Genomic DNA, 24,048 nt, shown 5'->3' on the forward strand with positions numbered 1-24,048 from the left:
AAAGGAATGAAAGAGTTTACAACACAGATTCTTCAGCCCATGGCAACTAAAACTTTGCTGGGCTGACCCTATGGGTACTGAGGTCTCGGTTCTGTCTCCAACCCTGTCTCTTTTGGCTGCTGAGCTAACCGGTTCAAAGTTTCTCCAGAGACAAGTCAAGTTGTCCTCCCAAACCTCCTTCCTAATCGCCTCTTTATATGGTCCCAAAGATTCCTCACCTGGGGCTTCAGGTGAGGTCTTGCCTGATCCCACTGTACTACTCCACTCTCCTGTCAAAGGCATCTATGGTCCCCAGAAAACCTGTTTTTGCTTCTGTCCTGATCCATTTAATTAAGCTATATTCATGAACCAGTTGGGTAGGCTGGTTCTGTGATCTTCAGTCAAACTACCTATTTTCCTAAGCTTGCATCTGAGCTTGATCTTTCTCCTGCCAGGAACATCTTCCTGAGCGCCCGCTCTGGCAGTTCTCTGCCCCAGCTAGTCCAAAATCGCCTTCCCCTCTGCTGAAACAGACCTCTATGCCCTGTGTCCAATCTCCCACTCAATTTACAGGATAGCTATAGTGTCAGCTGACCTGCCACGGAGAGATGGTCAAACACCTTGGCCTTGGCAACCACCTATTGAATCCTGCCCAGCTCAGATCACCGACTTTACCGATTTCCTTGGAAGATTTCTGACTTCTCTCTCAGACCTCTGCCCCTTTGGAATTCTCCCTCTTAAGCATGTATTAGGTAACATGGAAGCATGTACTAGGTAACATGGCTTTATAGATATAGTACTTATAAGATTACAATGGAAGGGGAAGTTAGTCCCTCCCGAGTTATATTTTCTCTAAATTATCAAAAGATCAGGCCACACTTGCCATTTTGAATTTTTCCTAAATGTCTATGGTTATCGGTCCTTAATTTAGCACAGTCTGGTTCTCAGCTGGCTTTTAGGAACAACACTGAGTCTTAGCAAGCTGGCCATTGGTCCCTTCTGCTCCTACAATTACTGTTGTGTCTTACATATGGCTTCTTCAAATAAATGCAGCAAGGCAAAACATCTCCTCCAAAAGAGAAACAGGTAACAACTCTACCCAGACCTTCTTGAGCTTTGACCTCATCAACATGTTCCTATAACATCCCCATTCAGGCTTGCACTGGCGGAACAGTCCATATGAAGTCAGTACAAGTTGGCTGAGCTTTTTCCTAACCCACACTTCGGATCTGAACTTCATGGTATGCAAAACACTTCTCTGTGCTTCTCACCCAGCACTCATGACAACCCTGTGAAGTGGGTATGTTGTGTATTTTACTGACATAGAAATGGAGGTTCAGAGAGGTTAGGAAGCTAGCCAAGATCACACAGCTATCTTGTGGAGGAGCCAGCACTCAACCTAGGTCTCTGCTACCTCATTCACTTCCCTTTAGACACAAAGACTACGGAAGAGGTTTTCTACCCACCCTCTCCCTACCGGGACGGCATGCTCCTTTCACCAGTATATGTACAACCTGGAAAGTCCCAAACACGAAATGGAATGAAAATTGTTACAAGCCCAATGTGGGGTGTGTGTGTGTGTGTGTGTGTGTGTGTGTGTATGTAGGGGAGGGGTGTTGCATCTTTCGTGATGTTCCTGATTTCTTCACATCTTTAGTTTAACCAAGAATTTTCTTTTGGTGCTGAATGGGATTCCTAGGTCACGGGTAAGGTGATGGAGATTTTACCTCCATATCACGCTCAATACTGTACTTCTCTTGCATTTCACGTTTTGCCAGTGTTCTGTGCCTTCCCACCCCTACCCCTCAACGAGGAAAAGTTAGTACTTCCGTCAATCTTCCAATGCCTGGCTTCCCAGGATTCCTACAGCTTTCTGGAGAGCCAAGTGGTTCCCGCAGCTCTGAAGCATCTGTGGGATTCTCTTCTTGCAGCCAGATGGCGTTCCTGTGGTTCCAATGCAACCCTCAGAACGGCTCTGCTAACCTGAAGGTGTATGACCCCCTAGAGCCTATGACCTCCCAGGTCCCCCTTCACACACAATCAAGTCACCCCAATCTCACCTCTTTTGTGACTCAGAGGAGGGCCACCCCCCAGGAGGCATATGGTGGACTGTGTCCATAGTGCCCCCTACCAGAAATTTCTCACAAGCCAAGCTTTTGGACAGCTTGGTTGGCTGGGGCTTAGACATCTGAGGTGGGAAACCTCTACAAGAGTCTTACCACTGTCTGTTCATTTCACAGACATTTATTAAGCACCTACCACGAGCCACCCCTGTGCTCACTCTGGAAATAGAGCTTGCAAAGCAGACGAGACACTGCCCCACCCTCACCCCCATACAACTTACTCTATACTAGTTGGTTCTGTAGAAATACCACTTGGTTTCCAGTTGTTCTGAATTAGTTGGTGAACTCAATATGACCTTCCCCTGCTTTGTGGACACTCCACAATGATCTGATCACCCGAGAGGACTCTCCGACCTCTGCAGACAAGCGTCTGCTCCTCTGCTCTGCCCTTCCTCCCTGCCAGGCCCTGGCCAGCTGGGATTCTCCTCCAGACTCCTGCCTCTCCTTCAACTGGACAGTCTCGTTTATACCAACTGACACATTCATTTGCAAATCCAATAGCTATGCTCACACATCATTTCTAGAGGTGTATGTTTTTGAAGTAAATATTAAGCATATATGTTACCTAATGGTCAATAAGAACTGAAGTAGGAATGTGCATATATGAATGTGCATATATATGTACACGAAAGAACTCAGAACTCAGTCTCCCAAATCACTATTTACAAATGTTGAACATATTTCCACTCGGTAACTATTCAGACATACTTTTACCTTGTTGCTATCATTAAGTGGTCATAATCCGAAATTCTTTCTCTCTCTCTCTCTCTCTTTTTGCTATGATTGCATCACATAACATATTCTTCTAAATAGTTTTCATAGTTGTCATATGTGAAGGCAATAGCTCATGGTCCGAACAGACCACAAGCTGCTTGGCTGTCCCTCACAGCCAAGCAGTTTCCAGTCGATGACTGTGACATATAAGACGGCCACAAATATCTCTGTGCAACTACTTTCTTCCTCTTGAATTATTTTTCCAGAACGTATTCCCCAAAGTGAGATAACTTAGTCCTATGGTCATTTCTTTTTACCTTTGTCAACTATTGCCAATTGTTCTCCAGAAAGCATCACACTTTATAATGCCAGCAGTCTACCTCCCCATGACGTATTTTTAATATATTTTTGGTGAATGCCAAGTGGTTGACTTTACTTTATAGTTTCCTAGTCCTGGCCTGTGTGCATTTCCTCCTGCGTACATCGCCTGATTGGTCTTTTAACCAAGTAGATCTCTTGGTCACTGCTTGTACTGGAGGCTCAGCCCTTACTTGGACCAATTCTACATAATTTCCTCATCTTACTGGCTTTCCTTTCCTTTCCTTTTCCTTTTTTTTTTTTTTTTTTGCTATGTATACATTTCCAGTTTTTATATAACTGAATTTGTACACTTGACCTTGATGATTTCCCCCATTACTTCAACAGAATAAGCAACGACCTCTCCAGAAAAGGGTTTTCTTTTCCCATGCACTTTCCCTCTGGACTTGTCCAAAATCCCTCTGGTCCCTATGAACATTCCATTGTCCATGATCCCTAGATTAAGATTCCCTTTGGTCATCTCACGACAGCCCCAGGCTCAACACGTCCACCTCGGTTCTGGTGCTGCCATGGCCCATGCAAGAGTGCAGTGGTCGCGGCTCACCTCTGGCAGAACTCCCTGTGGGTTTCATCCCTCCACCCAGCCCAGCCCCACAACTGACTTCTCAAGTTTTCCAGCTGGTTTGGCCCCACAGTCCAGCACCTGGCCTCCAGGGTTAGGCTAGGCTGTTTTTCCCACAGTAATGGCCCACCTGAAGGCAAACTCCTTCACCCTTTAGTTCTGCCAAACCCAAATTTTCTCGAAAGGAATCACACCGGAAAACTAAGGGGAACTAAAAATAAGACTCTAGGAAGTGTAAAGACATCAAAGCAGAGATTATACATCCTATGTAGGTCTTGCCTTGGATTAGCCTGGTGGTGGGAGGGGAGACCCTGGGGTCTCCCCTCTCATACTCAGAACCCTGTGTTTTAGACTCCAACCCTTCTGTTGGCACATTCACCTCACGGACTTTGAGGTACACACCTCTTGGCCTCAGCTGGTGTCTGTACTTGGTCCCCCACAAAGCCCACCCTCAGAGGGATCTCTACGTCAGGACTGTGGCTGGTTCAAAATCCCAGACCTCTTCTGACCTGGTGTGTCCCTGCTTCCAGTCTGAGGGGAGCTGGGTTCTCAGCTCTCTTCTAGAAGGCATATGCCTGACATACCCCAAGCCCTTCTCGACTCGGAGGATTCCTTCTGCCAGCCTCGCCAAGACTCTCCCTGGGCCATCCCATCGGGAGTAGTTTTGAAGAACGCCAATCAGCACAAGCTTACGAATTTCAGAAACTTGACCTACAAGGGTGGCGACGGAAGCAGCAGTCACCCCCCAAAAGCAGGAGACACAGTTAGCTCTCGGCGCACTCCTCCCTTCCTCCCCTGCTTCTGAGAGCTGTGGTCACACTGCTGCCCTTGGTCCCATCCCCACAACACCCTGAAGAGGGGTTAGCAGTTTGGCACTTCACATTGAAAGGTTGCCAGCCCCTGCCTTCCAGAAAACACCCTCAGCCACCACATCCCATGGCGGCCTTGCCTCCCTCGTCCCCCCTATAGCCCCAGCACCCCTCCCCGTCCCTCCCCAGCCCCTCTCCTGTCCTAGCCCTTTAACTATCAAGAGAGCGGACCCGAAAGACATGAATGGTCCCGTTACTGAGAGACACAACCAGGTGCCTGCCGTCCACCATGGTGGTCACCCTAGGCTTTTCCAGGCCATGATAGGCCGTCAGGAAGTCGCCGAGCAGTGACCCCTTTGGATCCAGGATCACCACCTTGTTGACCTCGCGAAGGGTCAGGAAGATGTAGCCTTTCTTATCCACGGACACAGAGCCTGGCTGGCAGCCATGCAGGCCTGGCCCCCGGTACTCACCAATCACCTGACCCAGACCATCACAGACCACCACGCTGTTCTGCTGCCAGTCGGACCCCACAAAATTGCCCTGGGGGCTGGTGGTCAGGAATACCAGCGCCCGCAGGCCCCTGTTGGCCTTGCCCCCAGGGATGAACCGGGTGGCCAGGCTGCCTTCCATGTTGTACACTTCCACGTGGCCTGACACACTGACGGCCACACGGTCCCCACTCGGCATGGCAGCCACAGCGTGGCTGGCCTGGGAGAGGCTCAGGGCCCGGCGCCACTGCACCTCACCATCAGGGCTGATGAGGTAGAGCCTCGCGCCGGCCGAGAAGGCCACTGCTCCCTGCAGGGCAGCCACGCTACATGGGGAGCAGCCCTCGGGGACCGGCACTGCGCCCTTGTAGTCGCCATTGAGGGAGAAGCGCTTCAACGCCCTATTCTGCTCATCCGCCACCAGGATCTCCCGGGGGCCAAAGGGACAGAGCCCTGTGATGCGGGGAGACCGCTTGTCTCCTGGCATCCGCGTGGGGAAGCTGCAGGAGAAAATGGGCCTGGGGAGGAGGCCAGAGCCCTCCAGGTTCAGCCCAGGCACTGGGCTGGGCTCCCGGGAAACTGACTTGAGCCTGCCTTTGAACTTCCTCTTCTTGTTGGATCTGCCACCCCTCGGGGTCTGGGCTCCTTCATCTTCTAGGGGTGTCTGGGCTCTGCCCTCTTTTGGAGTCTGGGCTCCGTCTTCCTGGGGTGTCTTGGCTCTGTCCTCCTTTGGGGTCTGGGCTCCGTCCTCCTGGGGTGTCTGGGCTCTGTTCTCCTTTGGGGTGCAAGCTCCAGCCCTACTCTGGGGCTGGATTCCACCGTGTCTCTCTGACTTGGCTCCGTCCTCTCTCTGGCTCGAAGTTTCATCACCTCCCTGGCTTCCAGCTCCTTCTTGCCCACCGTCCTTCTGGGGCTGTTCCTCAAAGGAGAGCCCTAGCAGGCGGCAGTTCTTGTCCAGGAGCCCAGGATGGAACTCCAGCTGGGGCAGCAGGCAGGGGGCTGGCCCTGGCATCCAGGGACAGCCCTGCAGCTGCCGGAGCCTCTGGGCAATCGCCCCTTCCAGAGAAAGTATCTCGGCCTCGCGACCCAAGCTGAGCACCCGACGGGCAAAGGCGGCCGCCGCCCTGGCCACCTGCTCCCGGCCCTCCAGCTCCTCCAGTCTCTCCCGAGCAGCCTCCTCAGCAGCCTCTACGTGGGCCCGTAGCTGCCCCAGCACCTCCTGCTTCTGGGCTAGTAGGGCCCGGAGGACCCCCTCGGCCACTTCCTCCACCTGCATTCCCACCCTAGCTGCCTGTTCCCGCAGCCGGGCCAAAGCTTCCTTTTCCGTCATCCGGGCGGCCTCAAGCTCCGCCAGGTTGCTGTCCACGCCTGCCAACAGCTCCTCCAGGCCTGGCCTGCGGGCGCGCACAGCCTCGGCCAGGGGCAGGCAGGGATGGTCCAGGTGGGGGTCCAGGCGGCACTCGCGGCACAGCAGCTGGGAGCAGGGCTGGCACAGGAAGCGCAGGGCCTCTCCCGGGTGCTGAGGGCACTGGGCCGCCTGGCGCTCCCGGGCCTCCTCGTCGTACCAGCCTGCCCGGTAGCCCACCAGGTCCACCACCCGGTGGGTGTGGGTCTGCCGAGTGCAGCGGTGCCCGTCAGCGCAGGCCTGGCACAGGTCGTCCGCGCAGTCCAGGCACCGGGCAGTGGCCGGCCCCCCCGTGCCGGCCCCCCCCATCAGGGGACACAGCGCGCAGGCTGGCTTCCCCGCGCGCAGGTCTCCGCCAGCCCGGGCCCTCACCAAATCCAGGAGCCCGTTGACAAAGAAGTTGGTCTTGAAGGCGGCCACGCCCGCCGGTGGCACGGGCACGGTCTCTCGGCACTCAGGGCATCGGAGGTGGCCTCCCTCGGCCAGCTGGGCCAGGCAGTCCTGGCAGTAGGTGTGCAGGCAGGGCAACGTTTTGGGTGCCCGAAGCTGCTCCAGGCATATTTTACAGGCCAGGAAGTCGCTGCTCAGGGCTTCCAGTAGGGAGGGTGAGGATCCCTGGGAAACCATGCTGCAAGGGAGAGGTCGGGGTCAGAGGGCAGAGGGTACCTCCACGTTGCCTCCAGCCTGCCAGCCTGGCTCTCCCCCCATCCCCAAGCCCCACCAGGGCTGAGGTCTCACCTGAATGGCCAGGAACGTCCTTCTGGTCTTCCAGGGCCTGTGGCTGCTTGCTCTTGAGCTAGGGAGCCGCCCCTCTCCGGGCATACATTCAGCAAATGCAAAAAAGTAAATGCTTCCTGCCTTGTACCTTGTGCCTAGTGCCCTGAGAAAGAACCAGACCAAGAAGCCCAGCCTTAGGGAGCTGTGTGATGATCAGCACCCCAGGGTTGACAGGCCTGTTGGCAAGTGTGGCGCTAGCCCTGTGTGAGTAGTCCTGAGGCCCTGCTGGGGACAGGTGCAGGGGTGGGGTGCAGGCAGAGAGGACATAGGAGAGGGTCTGGCTGCGCAGTCACCTCTACTTGTGGCAACTGGGGCAGGGTAAGGGGCCCCAACTCCTGTAGCCCCTCACACCTGTTTTCTAGACCCTGGGAACCACGTCAGGGGTCAAGGGGCCCCACTTTCTGCCCAATTTCCCCTGGGAGGGTTCTGGAGCAGGTGGAAGTAAGGCTGTGGGGCGGTGGCGGCCTTGCGCTCCTTCTAGCTCTTAGACCTTGGGGTCACCGCAACCTGTGCCTCATCTCCTAGAGGCTTTTCTTTCTACCTGTCCTGCTGAAAGGGGCCTCAGCTTTCCTAGAAGCCTCTGAAGGGGAGTTGTGTGGACCCGTCTGTGACTCTTCCCCAGATCCCAGCACAGTGGACGAAATCCTCCAGGAAGAGACTGCGGGAGGGGGGTGTTCCCCCAAACTTCTGGAGCGTGGGGTCGGGGAGGACAGGCCAGAGAGTGGGAGGAGGCCTTTCCCAGGTAAGCCTCAGGCCTCTGGCCCCGGAGTGGGGCGAGGCGGGGTGCTCCCTCCCACCCTCTCCTCTCCTCCCGCCTTCCGGGTCCCTCCCCTCCCCCTTCCTCCCGCTCCCTTCCCCCCACGCCTTCCAGCTCTTCCGTCATCCGCCCTCCTTACCAGGTCTGAGCTGACCTTGGGCTCCGGGACGGGGCGTGGGGGGCCCGGGGCCTGGAAGCCGCTGGGGCTGGGTGCCTGAAAGAGAAACAAAACTGAAAGTAATGGTACTTCTGCAACTTCCGTCCCCAGCCCGGGACACCGACTCGCACGGCCTCAGGCCCCGCCTTCTTCCCTACCCCAGGCCGGACCTCTTCCTCGGGAGGGGGGGCCTCCACCCTTGGCCGGCGCGGCCCCTGCTGCAGGCCGCGGGGCTCGGCGGCGGGGCTCCCCAGGTCGCCTTGTGAGATCCAGCATCAGGATCCGCTCAGCCAGCTAAGTGTGTTTGTGGCACACGCAGAGGACCTGCCCGAGGACGCGTCCTCTGAGGGGAGAAATGAGAGCTCCTCCTCGGTTCAGAGCCATGTAACTAGAGCCCAGCCCTCGGGCCAGGCCTCCAGTGAGGCGGCACAGCTGCCAATCTAGTCCTAGGTGGGGCCCTGCACGCCTTAAACCTTTGCCGAGCCAGGGGGGAGGCAGAGGAACCAGATGAGTCCGCGAAGGCTTCCTGGAGGAGGCATCACTTGAGATGAGTTTGAAGGGCACAGAGGAGGTTGGGAGGAAGAACGCAGGGAAGAACATTTTGGGAATTGGGAACAGCAAATCGGTGGGCACAGAGGAATGAAATACCCCAACTCTCCCCAGTAGCTCCAAGTATTTCAGGATGGTTTATGGGAAGGGACGTGTGAGTGGCGGCAGATGATGTTACAGAGTGACGCAGAGGCCATATCATGGAGGGCCTTATGGTGTACATGAAGGAGTCTGAGTTTTATCCAAGAAGTCAAAAGAAATCATTGAAGGATATTTTCCCCCAATATCTTATGAAAAATTTGAAGCACAAAAAAAGTTGAAGGAATTGCCACAAATACTCCTATACCTGCCACTTAGATTCTACAGTTGAGATATGAAAGTTGATTTCTTGCGTATCTATTCCTGTATGCATCCCTTGGTCCACAGTGATGGGCTTTCAGCAGGATGCTGAACCAAGGAGTGCTCAGTCTGGCTGCAGGGTCCAGGTAAAAAGTGGAGAGGTTGGAGCAGACCCCGTGGCCGTGGCCGTAGGACCACTAGCGGAGGGTGGAGGAGGATGGAATCCTTCAAGGAGCTACTGTTGACACCACAGCACTGATGACTCACCCTGGGGAGGGAGGTGAAGGAAGGAGGGCAGGCTTGGCGGGTCTGGAGGTGAGAAGGGAGAGCGAGGCTGGCGACATCCAGGCTTGTGACCGTTCCACACTCTTCCAGTGTATCTGTGCTTTTGGTGAAGTCACTCAACAGTGTCCAAAGCAAGAAGAGCAGGGCTGAGGGGCTCCTGGGTGGCTCAGTCGGTTGAGTGTCCGACTTCAGCTCAGGTCATGATCTCACGGTTTTTGAGTTCAAGCCCCGCTTCGGGCTCTGTGCTGACAGCTCAGAGCCTGGAGCCCGCTTTGGATTCTGTGTCTCCCTCTCTCTCTGCCTCTCCCCCGCTTATGCTCTGTCTCTTTCTCTCTCTCAAAAATAAATAAACATTAAAAAAGTTAAAAAAGTTTAATTAAAAAAATTACTTTAAGAAGAAGGCTGTGATGGCACTACGGGGACCAGACATTTCAGGGCAAGTTGGGGAGAGGCTGGGCGTGCAGGAGGTGAGAAGTAGTCGCCAGAGAGCCAAGAGTGGAAATCCAAGGGAGGAAAGATCCTAGGAGCCAGGCTAGGGAATGCTTCACTTCCAGAAGGTGGGGGTGATCAGTGCTGTTGAATGCTGCAGACCAGACAGTCCAGCCAAGTGAGGACAGAAGGACAGACTGATGCATGTGTGTCCACAAATGTATAGGCACACACCTGCACATGTGTCTGGCCTTCGTGTGTGCTTCTTTGTGCACATTCAGGAATGATTGGTCAATGTCTACTGCGGCAAGAGAGCCTGCCACGCACTATGGAAGACACAGAGATAGACAGGATATATTCCCGCCCCAGATGAGTTTTCGATTTAACAGGGGAGGTGAGAGTGTACATGCTGCAATATGAGACAGTAAGGCAAATGTCAAAATAATCATCACAGTGGCTTCTCTTATTGGGTATTTACCCTGAGCGTGGCATGGGGCATCGAAAACATAACCTGGTTTAATGCTCACTATAACCTGGTGACATAGGCACTGTTACTGCTCCATTTTACAGATGAGGACTCTGAGTTAAGAGAGAATAACTCTGTCACCCAAGGTCACATAAAGTGCTGTGCCAACACAAGAGAGGGAGAGTTTGATTTCTCCCGGAATGGTGGAGGTGGTGTGGGAATCAGGAAGGCTTCATGCAGGAGGCGGCCTTCAGTGGCTGTCCTACCCTGTCTTCCCAAACATTGAACAATTACTTAAAACACCTATGGGGTCCAGGAAGACGGTTTCTTTCCCCGAGAAGACTCCTAAGCTAAGGGATAACTCACCTACAGCCAAGTGATAAGGGTTACCACAAAGACACATATGGGGGCGGGGCATGTGGATTCTTACCAGATGCTGGGGGTCCCTTAAGATAACCCTAGGCAAGGAAGGCCTCTCATGGGTGGTTGGTCTTATAGGACTGAAGCACAGGTGGCTGGAGGGAAGTAGCAGGAGATGGGGTGGGCAGGCAGAACAAACTTAAAAATTACCTGTCGGGCCTCAAAGTAATGGGGAGCCATTTATGGGATTTTCATTAAGCAGGTTTGAACTTTGTTCTGTAGGTATTTGGGGAGTGTGAGCTGAGCACAGGTTTTAATCTTAATTTATACAAATAATAAGGATTATTTATTTTTAATGTTTATTTATTTTTGAGAGAGAGAGGGAGAGACAGAGTGCAAGTGGGGGGGGGGGGGAGGGGGCAGAGAGAGAAAGGGAGACAGAACTGAGCTGTTAGCACAGAACCTGATCCAGGGCTTGAACCCACCAACTGTGAAATCATAACTTGAGCTGTAGTTGGACACTTAACCGACTGAGCCACCTAGGCACCCCAATCATTTAAAGTAAAGTTTAGGGGCACCTGGGTGGCTCGGTGGGTTAAGCGTCCAACTCTTGATTTTGGCTCAGGTCATGATCTTACAGTAAGATCGAGCCCCACATTGGGCTCTGTACTGATAGCACAGAGCCTGCTTGAGATTCTCTGTCTCTCCTTCTCTCTCAACCCCTCCCCTTTTTGCTTTGTCTCAAAATAAATAAACATGAAAATTTTTTTTTTTTTTTTTTTTCAACGTTTTTTATTTTTTTTTTTGGGACAGAGAGAGACAGAGCATGAACGGGGGAGGGGCAGAGAGAGAGGGAGACACAGAATCGGAAACAGGCTCCACGCTCTGAGCCATCAGCCCAGAGCCTGACGCGGGGCTCGAACTCACAGACCGTGAGATCGTGACCTGGCTGAAGTCGGACGCTTAACCGACTGCGCCACCCAGGCGCCCCAAACATGAAAATTTTTTAAAAAATGAAGTTTAAAACATTCCTATCATCATTGTAACAAAATAAAACATTCCTATCATTGTAACAAAATAACCTTTTCCTGTGTTTATTTCTTTTGGTCTCTGTTTTAGGAATATATGTTACATAGTTGTATTTATAGTGTGCTTATATTTTTGTTTACTTACCTAACTTAATATTGTATTAGCATTTTCTGTGTTTCTTTTTTTATTTTTTTAAATTTTTATTTATTTATTTTTTTAATATGAAATTTATTGTCACGTCGGTTTCCATACAACACCCAGTGCTCATCCCAACAGGTGCCCTCCTCAATGCCCATCACCCACTTTCCCCTCCCTCCCACCCCCCATCAACCCTCAGTTTATTCCCAGTTTTTAAGAGTCTCTTATGGTTTGGCTCTCTCCCTCTCTAACTTTTTTTTTCCTTCACCTCCCCCATGGTCTTCTGTTAAGTTTCTCAGGATCCACATAAGAGTGAAAACATATGGTATCTGTCTTTCTCTGTATGACTTACTTCACTTAGCATAACACTCTCCAGTTCCATCCACGTTGCTACAAAAGGCCATATTTCATTCTTTCTCATTGCCAAGTAGTATTCCATTGTATATATAAACCACAACTTCTTTATCCATTCATCAATTGATGGACATTTAGGCTCTTTCCATAATTTGGCTATTGTTGAAAGTGCTGCTATAAACATTGGGGTACAAGTGCCCCTGTGCATCAGCACTCCTGTATCCCTTGGGTAAATTCCTAGGAGTGCTACAACTGGGTCACAGGGTAGGTCTATTTTTAATTTTTTGAGGAACCTCCACACTGTTTTCCAGAGCGGTTGCACCAGTTTGCATTCCCACCAACAGTGCAAGAGGGTTCTCGTTTCTCCACATCCTCTCCAGCATCTGTAGTCTCCTGATTTGTTCATTTTAGCCACTCTGACTGGTGTGAGGTGGTATCTCAGTGTGGTTTTGATTTGTATTCCCTGATGAGCAGTGACGTTGAACATCTTTTCATGTGCCTGTTGGCCATCTGGGTGTCTTCTTTAGAAAAGTGTCTATTCATGTCTTCTGCCCATTTCTTCACTGGATTATTTGTTTTTCGGGTGTGGAGTTTGGTGAGTTCTTTATATATTTTGGATACTAGCCCTTTGTCCAATATGTCATTTGCAAATATCTTTTCCGATTCTATTGGTTGCCTTTTAGTTTTGTTGATTGTTTCCTTTGCAGTGCAGAAGCTTTTTATCTTGATGAAGTCCCAATAGTTCATTTTTGCTTTTAATTCCCTTGCCTTTGGAGATGTGTCAAGTAAGAAATTGCTGAGGCTGAGGTCAGAGAGGTTTTTTCCTACTTTCTCCTCTAGGGTTTTAATGGTTTCCTGTCTCACATTCTGGTCCTTCATCCATTTTGAGTTTATTTTGTCAATGGTGTAAGAAAGTGGTCTAGATTCATCCTTCTGCATGTTGCTGTCCAGTTCTCCCAGCACTATTTGTTAAAGAGACTGTCTTTTTTCCATTGGATATTCTTTCCTGCTTTGTCAAAGATTAGTTGGCCATACTTTTGTGGGTCCAATTCTGGAGTCTCTATTCTATTCCATTGGTCTATCTGTTTTTGTGCCAATACCATGCTGTCTTGATGATTACAGCTTTGTAGTAGAGGCTAAAGTCTGGGATCGTGATACCTCCTGCTGTGGTTTTCTTCTTCAATATTACGTTGGCTATTTGGGGTCTTTTGCGGTTCCATACAAATTTTAGGATTGCTTGTTCTAGCTTCAAGAAGAATGCTGGTGCAATTTTGATTGGGATTGCACTGAATGTGTAGATTGCTTTGGGTAGTATTGACATTTTAACAATATTTGTTCTTCCAGTCCATGAGCATGGACTATTTTTTCATTTCTTTGTATCTTCTTCAATTTCCTTCATAAACTTTCTATAGTTTTCAGCATATTGATCTTTTACATCTTTGGTTAGATTTATTCCTAGGTATTTTATGTGTTTCTTTTTTTTTTAATGTTTATTTATTTTTGAGAGAGAGACAGAGACAGAGTACAAGTGGGGGAGGGTCAGAGAGAGAGGGAGACACAGAATCTGAAGCAGGCTCCAGGCTCTGAGCTGTCAGCACAAAGCCCCACGCAGGGCTCGAACCCATGAATGTGAGATCATGACCTGAGCTGAAGTTAGATGGTCAACTGACTGAGCTACCCAGGTGCCATTCTGTGTGTTTCTACACATTCTTCATAGCTATGATTGTTAATGGCTGCATAAGTTGTATGCCGTAATTTACTTAACTATTTAGTAATATGCTGATAAGCCAGCTTCCCCCCTTACCAGTTTCCGTGATATAAATAATAGTGTAAATATTCCCATCATGGCTGATTTCATGCTACCAATAATTTAACAACTGGCTGCAAAATTCCTAAAATTTAACAATGAGCTTTCAGGAGCCAGTCCTCCTGGGAAGCTTTTAGAATCTTCTCTTTGTCCCTAGTGTTCTGAATTTCACAGTGAGTGTTTCGTGCTGAGCATTTAGTGGGCTCTTTAAGTCTCAAGGCACGTTTTCCTTCAGGTCTGGGAAATTCTCCTGTGTTGTTGGTGATTCTCTCCCCTAAGATTTCCCCCTCTGGAATTTCCATCATTCAGATGCTGGATCTCCCGGATGGGTCCTCCAATTGTATCTTTTCTCCCATTTTCCATTTCTCTCTCTTTTGGGGAAATTTCTTCAACTTAAGCCTTCTAACTGTTGTGTTTTTCAAATCTGCTGTCACTGTTTTAATTTGTGAACATCCTAATTTTTCTGTATCCTGTTTTTTCTGCACAGATCCATCTGGTATCTTCTCCTATCTTTCTGAGGACAGGAATGTGTTGGGGTGTGCATGTGTGTGTGTGTGTGTGTGTGTGTTCTTACTTTGCGTGGTTTCTGTTTACCCCCCCCCCAAGTTATTGTTTCTTCTTTCCTTTCCTCCCACACCTTCCCTTCCTCCCTCTCCCTGTGCCACCTCTCCCTCCCTCCCTTCCTTCCTCTTTTTTTCAGTGACTGTACTACTTATTATTTTATATTTTAAAGTTAGCACTCTGAGGTATAATTTACACACAGTAAAAATCACCTATTTAAGTGTATGGTTCGGTGAGTTTCGACAAATGTATATCATTAATAATTACCAATGCAATCATATAGTACAATATAACAATAAGGAAGTTGACATCGGGGACAATACTATTAACTATAGACCTTATTCACTTCTCACCATGTGTGTGTTGTATATAATTCTGTGCAGAATCAACATGCAGAACTGTCCCATCAACACAAAGAAACTCCCCCCATCCCTAACTCCCGCAGCTGGTGAGCTATTGTCCCCCTTCTCTGTAATTTTGCCATTTCAAGAACGTTACATAAATGAAATCACAAAGTATGAAACCTCTGGATTGGGACAATCCACCCAAGTTATTATGTACATGTTGGTAGTTCATTCCTTTTATTGCAGGGTAATGGTTCATTGTTTGGGTGTTCCACAGTTTATCCATTCTGATGTTGGAAGACATTCAGATGGTTTCCAGTTTGGGTTATTACAAATACAGCTACTAAAACCATTTCTATACTGGTTTTGGTGTGAATCTAAGTTTTCATGTTTCTGGGATAAATGCTTAGAAGTATGATTTCTCAGGGGCACCTGGGTGGCTCAGTCCGTTAAGCATCTGACTCTTGATTTCAGCTTAGGTCATAATCTCACGGTTTGTGAGATCAAGCCCCATGTCAGGCTCTGTATTGACAGCATGGAGCCTGCTTGGGATTCTCTCTGTCCCTCTCTCAGCCTCTCCCCCCACCCCGACTTAAAAATAAATAAACATTAAAAAAAAAGAAGTATGATTTCTCAGTTTTATGATAGGTGTATGTTTAATTTTACAAGAAGTGCCAAACTATTTTACAAGAGTGGTTGTACCATTTTACCTTCCCATCAGGAAAGTACACAAGATTCAGTTTCTCCACATCATCGCCAGCATTTAGTATTGTCCGATTTCTTTATTTTATTTCTAGTAGGTGTGATAGCATCATCATCACCGTCATCATCATCATCGTTTTTGCTTACAGTTCCCTCATGGCTAATGATGTTGACCATCTTTTCTCATGCTGATATACCATCTGTATATCTTCTGTGGTGAAATGTCTGTTCTTTTGCCAGTTTTTTAAGTGAATTTTTTAACTTATTGTTGAGTTTCAAGGGTTCTTTACATACTCTAGGCACAAGTCATCGGTCAGATTTGTGATTTACAAACATATTTGCCCGGTCTGTAGTAGCTTATATTTTCATCCTATTCACAATACTTTTTGCAGGAGAAAGTATTTAATTTTGATGAGTCCACTTTACCAATGGGTCATGCTTTGGCATGATTTTCTCTTATGTTTTCTTCTCGAAGTTTTAGAGCTAAAACATTTTACATTTCAGTCTTTAATCTGTTTTTAATTATTTTTTATTTTTTAAAAGTTTATTTTGAGAGAGAGAGAGAGAGAGAGAGAGAGAGCAAGCAGGGGAGGGGCAGAATGAGAGAGAGAGAGAGAGAGAGAGAGAGAGAATCCCAAGCAGACTCTGCACCATCAGCACAGAGCCTGATGCAGGGAACCGTGAGATTATGACCTGAGCTGAAACCTAGAATCAGACACTTAACTAACCGAGCCACCCAGGTGCCCCTAATTAATTTTTGTATATGTTATGAGATAAGCATTCCTTGTTTGTTTGCATGGTTTTCTCACTGTTCCACCACTCTTTGTTGAAAAGCCATTCTTTCCCCTTTTAATTTTCTTGGAGCTTTTGTCAAAAATCAATTGACTATAAATATAAGTATTTATTCTGGACTTTCCATTCTATTCCATGTTCCACATGTTTATCCTTATGTCAATGCCATGCTATCCTGATTACCACAGCTTCATAGGAGGCTATGAAATCAGGTAGAGTGAGTTCCCAAACTTTGTTCTGCTTTTCCAGAACTATTTTGGCAATTCTGGGTCTTTTGCATTTCCATATAAATTTTAGGATCAGCTTGCCAATTACTAAAAAAAAAAAAAAAAAGCTTTCTGGGATTTTGATAGGGATTCCATTGAGTCTATAGATAAATTTGGAAATAATTACCATCTTAATGCTTTTGAGTCTCCTAATCCATGAACATGGTATATATCTCTCCATTTGTTTGTCCTTTAAATTGCTCAGTAGCTTTTCCAGTTTTCACTGTGCAGGTCTTGCACTTCTCTTGCTAAATTTGTTCTTAAGTATTTTATTCTTTCTGATGCTTTTGGGAGTGGAATTGTTTTTTTAAATCTTATTTTTGATTGTTTATTGCTACTTTATGGAAATATTACTGGCTTTTATATTTTGATCTAGGATCATATGATCTTGCTAAACTCACTTATTAGTTATGATAGTTTTTTTCTTTTTATAAGTTTCTTAGGATTTTCTATATAAAAGGCCATGTCATTTATGACTAAAGACAATTTTATTTCTTCCTTAGATCCATTTCTGTTCTTTATTTTTTCTTTTCTTTTCTTTCTTTCTTTCTCTCTCTCTTTTTCTTTCTTTCTTTTTTTTTTTTGAGAGAGAGTGCAAACAGGGGAGGGACAAAGAGAGAGGGAGAGAAAGAATCCCAAGCAGGCTCCACAGTGATAGCAGTGTGGGGCTTGAACCCATGAATCATGAGATCATGACCTGAGCCAAAACCAAGAGTCAGACACTTAACTGACTGAACCATACAGGCACCCCTGGATCCATTTCTTCAAAAGTAATATGTATACTTCGGGCATGGAGCCTGCTTGAGATTCTCTCTCCCACTGCCCCTCTCTCTCTCTTAAAAAAAAAAATTAAGGCATACAGATTACTTTAAAAAAATTGTTTAAGCATTTATTTATTTATTTTAGAGAGACAGAAACAGAGCACAAGCAGGGGAAGGGCAGAGAGAGAGAGAGAGACACACAGAATCTGAAGCAGGCTCCAGGCTCTGAGCTGTCAGCACAAAGCCCCACACGGGGCTCAAACTCATGAACTGTGAGACCATGACCTGAGCCCAAGACAAATGCTCAACTGACTGAGCTGCTCAGTTGCCCCCAGATTACTTTTTTTTAAGTTTATTTATTTATTCTGAGAGAGAGAGAAAGCATATGTGAGTGGGGGAAGGGCAGAGAGGCGAGAGGGAGAGTGTACCAAGCAGTCTCTGTGCTCAGCGTGGTATGTATGCCTTTAATTTTTTTCTTTCCTTTTTGAACTAGATAGAATCTACAGAAAATGTTGAATAAGATTGGTAAAAGCAGACATTCTTGTCTTGCTCTTGGCTATGTGGGTGAGCAGTCAGTCTTTCATCATTAGGTGTGACATTAGCTGTGTATTTTTTGTTCCTAGTTTATTGAGAATTTTTGAAGGTTTTTTTAAAATCATAAATGAGAATTGGATTTTTCAAATTCTTTTTTTGCATCAGTTGAGATAATCATGCATTTTTCCTTTGTTCTATTAGTGTGATACATTACATTATTTTATTTTTAGACTTAAAGCAATGTTACGTTCCTAGAATGAACTCCATTTAGTCATAGTGTATAATCCTGTTTCTATGTTACTGGATACAGTTTGAAAATGTTTTGTTTAAAATTTTTGTGTCTAGGGGCACCTGGCTGGCTCAGTCGGAAGAGCATGGGACTCCTGATCTCGGGGTTGTGAGTTCAAGTCCCACACTGGGTGTCGGGATTACTAAAAACAAATAAATAAAAACTAAAAAAAAATTATGTCTATGTTCATGGGTCATATTGGCCTGTTATTTTATTGTCTTGTCATGTCTTTGTTTGGCTTTGATATTGGGATAATATGAAACTTATAAAATAAGTTGGCAAGTGTTCCCTTCTCCTCTGTTTCCTGAAAGAGTTTCTATAGAATTAATATTGGAGCACCTGGGTGGCTGTCAGTTGGGCATCCGACTTCTGCTCAGGTCATGAACTCATGGTTCGTGAGTTCAAGCCCCATGTTGGGCTCTGTGCTGACAGCTCAGATCCTGGAGCCTGCTTTGGATTCTGTGTTTCCCTGTCTCTCTGCCCCTCCCCCACTCATGCTCTGTCTTCCTCTCTTTCTTTCAAAAATAAATAAACATTAAAAAAATTTTTTTAAAGAATTACATTATTTCTTCCCTAAAAGTTTGATAAATTCATTGTTGAAGCCATCTAGGCCTGAACTTTTCTCTGTGGAAAAGTTTTTAAATTATTCATTCATTTTTTTTACAGTATTGGTCAATTCAGATTTTATTCCTCCCCCCTTTTTTTTAAAGTTTATTTATTTATTTTGTGAGAGAGTATGAGCAGGGGAGGGGCAGAGAGAGAGGGAGAGAGAGAATCCCAAGCAGGATCTGTGCTGTCAGCACAGAGTCAGACTCAGGGCTCGATCCTGTGAACCGTGAGATCATGACCTGAGCCGAAATAAAGAGTTGGACGCTTATCCAACTGAGCCACTCAGGCACCCCCCCGCCCAGATTTTCTTAATAGAGTCAATTAGGTGGTGTTAATAGGAATTTGCCCATTTCATCTAAGTTGCTTAATTTGTTGACATAAAACTCTTTATAATAATCCCTATACTCCTTTTGATTATTTAGGATCTGTAGTAATTTCTCATCTGACATTACTGATTTTGGTACTCTGTGTCTTCTGTCTTTTTTTCTTGGTCAGTCTTGCTAAAGATTTATCAATTTTGTTGATCTTTTCAAAGAACCAATTCTATTGCTTTTCTATTTTCTATTCCATTTATTCCACTCTGATTTTTATTATTTATTTGCTTCTACTTAGTTTGGGTTTGATATGCTCTTCTTTTTTTAGCTTCTTGAGATGGAAACTTACATTATTGCTCTTATATCTGTCTTCTTTTTTAACATCAGCATTTAAAGCTATACGTTTTCCTCTAAGCATTGCTTTAGCTGCTGTTAAGTGGTGTTCTAGTAAATGTTTAATGACTAGGTCTGGGGACTTTACAACATTTGCCAATTTGTGTGGTGTAAATACTCCCACCATGATTGATTTAAAGCTATCAGTGTGAGGCCACTGAACACAAAGTTGGGGAGGGACATGCACAATTGGGTCTCATGAGCCAGTATCAACTCGCTCTATTATACCACTTGCTGTTTCTTACCAATTTTGCTACTTGTGTTTGCCTTTTCATTCAGTTCTAGATATTTTCCAGTTCCCTTATGATATCTTCTTTGACCTGTGGGTTATTTAGAAATGCATTATTTAATTTCCAAATATTTGGGGATTCCCAGATTTCTTCCTTTTGTGGATTACTAATTTAATTCTGTTGTTGGAGAAAATGCTTTGTATGATTCTAATCCTTTTAAAATTACTGACTTGATTTATGGCCTGGTATATGGCTTATTTTGGACAATTGTTTCATGTGTGCTTGAAAAGAATGGATGCTCTGCCATTGTTGGGTGGAGTGTTGTGTATATATGTTAGATCAAATTAGTTGATAATATAGTTCAAGTGTTCTATGTTCTTTTTTTTAATTAAAAAAATTTTTTTAATGTTTATTTAGTTTTGAGAGACAGACAGAGAGACAGAGCGCAAGTGGGGAAGGGGCAGAGAGAGAGACACACACACAGAATCTGAAGCAGGGTCCAGGCTCCAAGTTGTCAGCACAGAGCCTGACATAGGGCTCGAACTCATGAACTGTGAGATCATGACCTGAGCTGAATTCAGACGCTTAACTGACCAAGCCACCCAGGCGCTCCTTTTTAAAAATTTTTTTAATGTTTATTTACTTTTGAGATAGAGAGAGACAGAGCATGAGCAGGGGAGGAGCAGAGAGAGAGAGAGACACACACAGAATCCAAAGCAGGCTCCAGACTCTGAGCTATCAGCACAGAGCCTGACAAGGGGCCCACAAACTGTGAGATTGTGACTTGAGCCAAAGTGGACGCTTAACCCACTGAACCCAGGCACCCCTAGTGTTCTATATTCTTATTTATTTTCTGCCTGGTTGTTTTATTACTTACTGACAGAATATTGAAATCTCCACCTTTAGTGGTTAAATTGTCTAGTTCTTTATTCAGTTTTGCCAGTTTTGCTTTATGAATTTTGGGGCTCTGTTATTAGATGCCTATATATTTAGAATTTTTATATCTTCTTCCCATTATGAAATGTTTTCTGTCTTTATTTTTGCTTTAATTAAAAAATTTCAATAAGAAATTGATTTAAAAAACAATATGCTTGACTTGAAGAGAAAACTACCTCGAATCCTTTAAAAGTAATTTATCACTGTGGTGTACAAACACGCACATGCGCACACACGTGTGCACACACACACACACACACACACACAGGAATATTACTCAACTATAAAAAAGGAATGAAACCTTGCCATTTGCAACAACATAAATGGATCTAGAGGGTATAATTCTTAGTGAAATAAGTCAGTCAGAGATTACCATAGGATTTACCATAGAGAAATACCATAGGATTTCAGTCATATGTGGAATTTAAGAAACAAAACAAATGAACAAAGAGATAAACAAAAAACCAGACTCTTAACTAGAGAGACAAAACTGGTGGTTACCAGAGGTGGGGTGGGTTGGGGGATGAGTGAAATAGGAGAAGGAGATTAAGAATACATTTATCCTGATGAGTACTGAGTAATCTATAGAATTGATGAATCACTATATTGTACACCTGAAACTAATGTAACACTATATGTTAATTATACTGGAATTTTAAAAATACAAAAGTAAACATATATATATATATATATATAAATATATATATATATATATATATTTACTGAAAAAATTTAAAGAAAAACAATTTATCACTACTTAAAGACATTGCCATACATAGAAAAAAGTTATAAATTTGTCTTTGTTTTTACAATCACAAATGAAGACCATTGAAATTCTCCTAACAAGATATGCAGGAATATTTTTTAATATCTTATTTTTAAGTAATCTCTACACCCAATGCTGGGCTTGAACTCACAACCCCAAGATCAAGAGTCACATGCTCTCCTGACTGAGCCAGGTGCCCCCAAAAATGCAGGAATATTTTCGTTATTGTTTTTGTTAGACAGTAAGAGCTAATAACTTACTGGAATATAAAAATGGGAGTTAAAAGAGCATGTTCCTAATGGAAAAAGGGGGTATTCTCACAGAAACAATATTTTTCCCTAATTCATCTCTGTGTAATGTTGATGAATATTCATCATTGCCATTTATTTAAAGAAAAAAAAGCAAGATGCTTGTGCATATACCCCAGTCACTTCATACACAATAAAGGAATGGAGAAGGAGCAAATGAAGGAATAGGGAAACATTCAAGATGTAGTGTAGCCTAATTGCAGATTTTTAGTTGAGAACGTGTTCTTGGCCTGTGGAAACAGAATTTGGGCAAGTTTCTGTGTTAGTAAATACTTCCTGGTCACTATATGAATACACCAGTTGTACCCCCCCCCCTCTTTTTTTTTAAGTAGGCTTCATGCTCAGCATGGAGCCAAACATGGGTCTTGAGCTCACAATCCTGAAACCAAGACCTGAGCTGAGATCAAGAATTGGATGCTTAACCAACTGAGCCACCCAGGTGCCCCTGCTGTTGAACCCTTCTAATGAAATTTTCATTCCAGTTATTTTACTTTACAGACATAGAGTTTCCATCTAGTTCTTTAAAAAAAAAAAATAGATTCTGTTTCCCTGCTGAGATTTTCTATTTTTTGAGTCACTCTCATCAGTGCAATCCCTTTAATTCTTTGCAAATATTCATAATAGCTGTTTTGAAGTATCTGTCTGCTAAATACCTTATCTGGCCCACTCAAAATCAGTTTCTGTTGACTACTCTTTTCTCCTGAGTATGGGCCACACTTTCCTATTTCTTTGTGCATCTTGGAGCATTCGATGCTGAGGGTTGTTGCTGATGCTGCTGTTGCTTAGCAACTTAACTAGACCTAAACTGGACTTGTTTCTCCAGTTGTGTGTGGTCATTGATATCTCTGTTTGGTTCTTCTGTTCTTATTTATTTTAGTCTGACTTTAGGATCTCCTGTCATCTGCATGTGCTCAAGTTCCTGGGCCCCTTAAGGCTTCCACCTTCTGCCAGATCACCAGAGTGTAGGCTGGGGAGCACACCTGGAATTCAGCTGTACTTAAGTCTCCCTTAGGTTTTATTTTCTGCTGGGCTGCCTCAGTTTCCAGGAGGAAACCAACATGCAGGCATCATGGGATCCTTAGCAATATTTACATCTCAGACCTTTATCATTAAAAAGAACCATTAGATTCTGAAGGTAGCTATGTGGCAAAATAGTTTAAAATGAAATTATTGTGTAGCATTCACTTAAAGGCAAAATTATAGTGCTAAACCCAGCCTGCGGTCCTGGTTATCGTGCTTCTGGTATCCAGCAGAGCAGACAATGTGGGTTTGATGTGCACCCTAAACCCATCAGACTGGATGTGTTAGTTTCCGCTGAGAAGCATGACTGGATACATACCTCCTGCTCCAAAGAATGTTTCTACCTCCAGCTATCCAGGTGAGATGGGTGGTGGTGCCCAACTTCCTGCTCACCTTCTGGATACCAGAGCTGGTGAACTCAATCCTGATATTTTGGTTGGTGTGGAGCTGGAATTCAGTCGGTCTTATTGGAACCAAAGTTGCTCTGAATCACTCAAAAATCCATCCTGTCACTGGCCAGCCAGCTCGCGTGGCCCAGTGCCAAAGACCCCATGATCCGACACCAAGTGAGAGGAAAATCTACACCAATAGCCCAGGTTGACAGTAGCTTCTTTTTACCTTTTACATCCCCCAACCTCTCTAACACTTTGTTCATTATTTTTCTAAGTTTCCAGCCTCACAGTGGTAAGGAAGGTCACTTCTTGAGAATCAGAACCTTAAAAATGTTAGGAATAGCCCTGAGATAAGATTTCATTGGACTTATAGGCACTGCAGGTGAAATTTCATGAAGGGAATTTCTTGGCCTGGTCAAGCATAGAAAAACAAATACTAGAGGCTTTTAAAATTCCAAGCTTTAATTCCTTTAGAAAATTTCCACATGGAAGATAATGAAAAAAAAATTTTTTTTAATGTTTATTTATTTTTGAGAGAGTCAGAGACAGAACACGAGCGGGGGAGGGGCAGAGAGAGAGGGAGACACAGAATCCGCAGCAGGCTCCAGGCTCTGACCCATTAGCACAGAACCCAACACAGGGCTCTAACCCACAAACCGCCAGTTGTGCAAATTGATGACCTGAGCAGAAGTCGGGTGCTTAACCAACTGAGCCACCCAGGCGCCCCGGAAGATAAGTTTTTCATCTTAGTTTGAAAAATATTGTATACTTGAAGAGGTTTACATGTGTTGATGTACACCCTTTGCTGCACCTGTACAAATAATCAGGCCAAAATTAAATGAGGACTCTCGGACATTTGAAACCATTGATCACTCCCTCCTCAAAATGCTCTCCTCTATCGGCTGCCTGACCTCCTCCTTCCC

At 45.6% G+C, this 24,048-nt stretch overlaps 1 protein-coding gene across 4 annotated transcripts; it reads right to left on the bottom strand.

Annotated features, from left to right (window-relative positions):
* Positions 1-4,754: 4,754 nt before the first annotated feature.
* TRIM56 (tripartite motif containing 56) lies at positions 4,755-8,554 on the bottom strand. 4 transcript variants are annotated; one of them, XM_053893857.1, is made up of 4 exons: positions 8,323-8,554; positions 8,135-8,209; positions 7,200-7,341; positions 4,755-7,089 (listed from the first exon to the last, which is right to left on the bottom strand). In XM_053893857.1, exon 4 carries the CDS (start codon positions 7,086-7,088, stop codon positions 4,776-4,778), a length of 2,313 nt encoding a protein of 770 aa, XP_053749832.1. In that variant the 5' UTR covers position 7,089; positions 7,200-7,341; positions 8,135-8,209; positions 8,323-8,554; the 3' UTR covers positions 4,755-4,775. The 4 variants fall into 4 exon arrangements, with proteins under 4 accessions (XP_053749832.1, XP_019277122.1, XP_019277121.1 ...); XM_019421577.2 differs by having other exon boundaries at positions 8,311-8,554; XM_019421576.2 differs by lacking the exon at positions 8,323-8,554 and having other exon boundaries at positions 8,135-8,281.
* Between the last annotated feature and the right edge of the window lie 15,494 nt (positions 8,555-24,048).

This window comes from Panthera pardus, unplaced genomic scaffold (assembly GCF_024362965.1).
Source record: "Panthera pardus isolate Hobbes unplaced genomic scaffold, ASM2436296v1 HiC_scaffold_4, whole genome shotgun sequence".
In the NCBI taxonomy this organism is placed as follows: Eukaryota; Metazoa; Chordata; class Mammalia; order Carnivora; family Felidae; genus Panthera; species Panthera pardus.

Bases quoted from the DNA above. Each gene is read 5' to 3' on its own strand.
- TRIM56 (XM_053893857.1), bottom strand. From the start codon at position 7,088: ATGGTTTCCCAGGGATCCTCACCCTCCCTACTGGAAGCCCTGAGCAGC.